This window comes from Oncorhynchus gorbuscha, linkage group LG04 (genome assembly GCF_021184085.1).
Source record: "Oncorhynchus gorbuscha isolate QuinsamMale2020 ecotype Even-year linkage group LG04, OgorEven_v1.0, whole genome shotgun sequence".
Taxonomy (NCBI): Eukaryota; Metazoa; Chordata; class Actinopteri; order Salmoniformes; family Salmonidae; genus Oncorhynchus; species Oncorhynchus gorbuscha.
The window spans coordinates 81,901,943-81,906,730 of NC_060176.1; the positions used below are offsets into that span (position 1 = coordinate 81,901,943).

The 4,788-nt window shown below is 49.9% G+C and overlaps 1 protein-coding gene across 1 annotated transcript in view; it reads right to left on the minus strand.

The window, feature by feature from the left end:
• Positions 1–3,230: 3,230 nt before the first annotated feature.
• Positions 3,231–4,788, minus strand: part of LOC124034723 (sorting nexin-18-like) — a 24,890-nt gene continuing 23,332 nt past the window's right edge. Inside the window, exon 3 of the mRNA XM_046348210.1 lies at positions 3,231–3,955. Coding sequence (XP_046204166.1) covers positions 3,702–3,955 — 254 coding nt within the window. The 3' untranslated portion in view covers positions 3,231–3,701. The remainder of the gene's footprint in view (positions 3,956–4,788) is intronic.

Below are 4,788 nucleotides of genomic sequence, written 5' to 3' on the forward strand. Positions count from 1 at the left end.
TCCCTCCTTAACCCCACTCTCTCTCTCCTTAACCCCACTCTCTCTCCTTAACCCCACTCTCTCTGCTTTACCCCACTCTCTCTGCTTTACCCCACTCTCTCTGCTTTACCCCACTCTCTCTCCTTAACCCCACTCTCTCTCCTTAACCCCACTCTCTCCCTCCTTAACCCCACTCTCTCCCTCCTTAACCCCACTCTCTCTCTCCTTAACCCCACTCTTTCTCCTTAACCCCACTCTCTCTCCTTAACCCCACACTCTCCTTAACCCCACACTCTCTCTCCTTAACCCCACTCTCTCTCCTTAACCCCACTCTCTCTCCTTAACCCCACACTCTCTCCTTAACCCCACACTCTCTCCTTAACCCCACTCTCTCTCCTTAACCCCACACTCTCTCTCCTTAACCCCACTCTCTCCCCTTAACCCCACTCTCCCTCCTTATACCCACTCTCTCTCCTTAACCCCACTCTCTCCTTAACCCCACACTCTCTCCTTAACCCCACACTCTCTCCTTAACCCCACTCTCTCTCCTTAACCCCACTCTCTCTCCTTAACCCCACTCTCTCTATCCTTAACCCCACTCTCTCTATCCTTAACCCCACTCTCTCCTTAACCCCACTCTCTCTCCTTTACCCCACTCTCTCTCCTTAACCCCTCTCTCTCCTTAGCCCTACACTCTCTCTCCTTAGCCCTACACTCTCTCTCCTTAGCCCTACACTCTCTCTCCTTAGCCCTACACTCTCTCTCCTTAGCCCTACACTCTCTCTCCTTAGCCCTACACTCTCTCTCCTTAGCCCTACACTCTCTCTCCTTAGCCCTACACTCTCTCTCCTTAGCCCTACACTCTCTCCTTAGCCCTACACTCTCTCTCCTTAACCCTACACTCTTCTTAACGCCACTCTTCTCTCCTTAACCCCACTCTCTCTCCTTAACCCCTCTCTCTCCTTAGCCCTACACTCTCTCCCCTTAACCCCTCTCTCTCCTTAGCCCTACACTCTCTCTCCTTAGCCCTACACTCTCTCTCCTTAGCCCTACACTCTCTCTCCTTAACCCTACACTCTTCTTAACGCCACTCTTCTCTCCTTAACCCCACTCTCTCTCCTTAACCCCCTCTCTCCTTAGCCCTACACTCTCTCCCCTTAACCCCACTCTCCCTCCTTAACCCCACTCTCTCTCCTTAACCCCACTCTCTCCTTAACCCCACTCTCTCCCTCCTTAACCCCAATCACTCTCCTCAACCCCACTCTCTCCTTAACCCCACTCTCTCTCCTTAACCCCTCTCTCTCCTTAGCCCTACACTCTCTCTCCTTAGCCCTACACTCTCTCCCCTTAACCCCACTCTCTCTCCTTAGCCCTACACTCTCTCTCCTTAACCCTACACTCTTCTTAACGCCACTCTTCTCTCCTTAACCCCACTCTCTCTCCTTAACCCCTCTCTCTCCTTAGCCCTACACTCTCTCCCCTTAACCCCACTCTCTCTCCTTAACCCTACACTCTTCTTAACGCCACTCTTCCCTCCTTAACCCCACTCTCTCTCCTTAACCCAACTCTCTATCCTTAACCCCACTCTCTCCCTCCTTAACCCCACACTCTCTCTCCTTAACCCCACTCTCCCCCCTTAACCCCACTCTCCCCCTTAACCCCACTCTCCCCCTTAACCCCACTCTCCCTCCTTAACCCCACTCTCCCTCCTTAACCCCACTCTCTCTCCTTAACCCCACTCTCTATCCTTAACCCCACTCTCTATCCTTAACCCCACTCTCTATCCTTAACCCCACTCACTCCCTCCTTAACCCCACTCTCTCTCCTTAACCCCACTCTCTCTCCTTAACCCCACTCTCTCTCCTTAACCCCATTCTCTCCCTCCTTAACCCCACTCTCTCCTTAACCCCACTCTCTCTCCTTAACCCCACTCTCTCTCCTTAACCCCACTCTCTCTCTCCTTAACCCCACTCTCTCCCTCCTTAACCCCACTCTCTCCCTCAACCCCACTCTCTCCCTCCTTAACCCCACTCTCTCCCTCATTAACCCCACTACTCTCCCTCCTTAACCCCACTCTCTCCCTCATTAACCCCACTCTCTCTCTTTAACCCCACTCTCTCCCTCCTTAACCCCACTCTCTCCCTCATTAACCCCACTCTCTCCCTCATTAACCCCACTCTCCCTCCTTAACCCCGCTCTCTCCCTCATTAACCCCTCTCTCTCTTTAACCCCACTCTCTCCCTCTAGACTGTTGCAGTTCTGGTACACTCTAGTTGAGAACTAAATCTAACCATTTACTCTCAGGCTGAGCAATCATTTCCATTGAAGACGTGTGTTGTACGCGCTGTGGTTGAGTGCGTCTTCATCTAAAACGAGGTGGGGTCTGATGTGTGACAAGCCGCGGTAAGACATGTCTCAAGTTACGGACGTCCTTAACGTTCAGGCCTAACTAGAGACTGTTTGATAGCAATCCTTCCAGGGAGGTTTGATTTGACCGACCTCCTGCTAGTGACACTGTTCTTGCACTCTGTTCTGTAAACAGGGCGGAAGCATTCGTTTAGGACTACATTAGCTTACATCAATAACTGACTGTAGAAGATTCAGAGAGAGACACATGGATGTGGTGTTTGTCAGCGGTGTCATGGGATAGTTGACACGGGGTCTAGGTTTGCACAATTTCAAAAACTTTAAAAGAATAAAAGACCGAATAAGTATAATTTACACATCTCCGTCTGGCTTTCGGGGTTCACCTTATTAGTTTTTTTAAATTGTAAAGATAAATGTATTTGTTTTTTTCAGCTGCAGAGTATTAAAACTCTATTGGTTCTTTAAATCAGAGAACCAGAGAGCTCTCTCACATTCATTCTCCCTGTCAATCAGTCCCATTTAAATTGCATCCAAAATAGATAATCGTGTTCAAGATTGATATATAGCCCTATACTGTGTGTGTGTGTGTGTGTGTGTGGTGTGTGTGGTGTGTGGTGTGTGGGGTGTGTGGTGTGTGGTGTGTGGTGTGTGGTGTGTGGGGTGTGTGGTGTGTGGTGTGTGTGTGTGTGTGGTGTGTGGTGTGTGGTGTGTGGTGTGTGTGGTGTGTGTGTGTGTAATGTTTGGACACACCTACTCATTCAAGGGGTTTTTATTTATTTTTTGTTGTTGCAATTTTCTACATTGTAGAATAATAGTGAAGACATCAACACTGTGAAATAACACATATGGAGTCATGTAGTAACCAAAAAAGTGTTAAACAAATCTACATATATTTTATATTTGAGATTCTTCAAAGTAGCCACCTTTTACCTTGATGACAGCTTTGCACTTCATGGATTGTCCTTGGCTCTGACATGCACTGTCAACTGTGGGACATTATATAGACCCTTTGCTAATGACAGCTAATCAATCTCATGTTTGACGCTTTTTACCAACCCTGTTAAAAACAGAAATCTGTCAACTCCAAGTCCTTCAACAGTATTCACCAAACATGGAATCAACTTCCAGGCTTCAGGAAACTATCCCGGTTTCTCTGTCTTTTTCTCACAGTGGATTGTATTGCGGTCAGGCGGGTTGACTGTAATGTCGATGATTGTCTGAATAAGCAAGGTCAAGGGTCAGATCTGTAACCATCTAGACCTATTAAGGGGGGCCGGATCTGAGATCTGGACCAATCAGAAAGTGCCCGATCAGATCTAAACCAATCAGAGGTGTCCCTCCCACCCCTCTCTCCTCTAAGCGTCGTCATACTTCTGCAGGGCCTCCTCCAGCTTTCCAGTGATCTTCTGGAAGAAGCCAATCTGCTCGGTTAGATACTGCTGCATCTGGGCCTTGAAGTCCCTCACCCGGACCTGGTGGAAGTGCTGCATCTCTGCCAGTGTGGCGAAGGAGATGATGTTACAGCGCTCGTTGACTCCATCCGCCTGACGAGCGTCCATCTTGCCTTCCTCAACGTGCTTCTGGGACTCCTTCACCTTGTTAAGTGCTCCTGGAGAAGGAGGAGAGAGGAGAGGGTCAGTGCTCCTGGACAGAGAGGAGAGATGAGAGGTTCAGTGCTCCTGGACAGAGAGGAGAGAGGAGAGGTTCAGTGCTCCTGGAGAAGGAGGAGAGAGGAGAGGTTCAGTGCTCCTGGAGAAGGAGGAGAGAGGAGAGGTTCAGTGCTCCTGGAGAAGGAGGAGAGAGGAGAGGTTCAGTGCTCCTGGAGAAGGAGGAGAGAGGAGAGGGTCAGTGCTCCTGGAGAAGGAGGAGAGAGGAGAGGGTCAGTGCTCCTGGAGAAGGAGGAGAGAGGAGAGGGTCAGTGCTCCTGGACAGAGAGGAGAGAGTCAGTGCTCCTGGAGAAGGAGGAGAGAGGAGAGGGTCAGTGCTCCTGGACAGAGAGGAGAGAGGAGAGGTTCAGTGATCCTGGACAGAGAGGAGAGAGGGTCAGTGCTCCTGGACAGAGAGGAGAGAGGAGAGGGTCAGTGCTCCTGGACAGAGAGGAGAGAGGAGAGGGTCAGTGCTCCTGGACAGAGAGGAGAGAGAGAGGGTCAGTGCTCCTGGACAGAGAGGAGAGAGGAGAGGGTCAGTGCTCCTGGACAGAGAGGAGAGAGGAGAGGTTCAGTGCTCCTGGACAGAGAGGAGAGGGTCAGTGCTCCTGGACAGAGAGGAGACTGGTTTCATGAGAAGTATCCAATTCTTGTTTTTTGCTGCCCAAAACAAATGAGGGATTTGGTAACATACATTTTCAGTCCGAGAAACAAGAAATTAAAACAAAATGGCTGTATTTAGGAAGCAGCTTCAGCAACACAGACATCACAAAACACACTGTTGCAACTGCCTGTG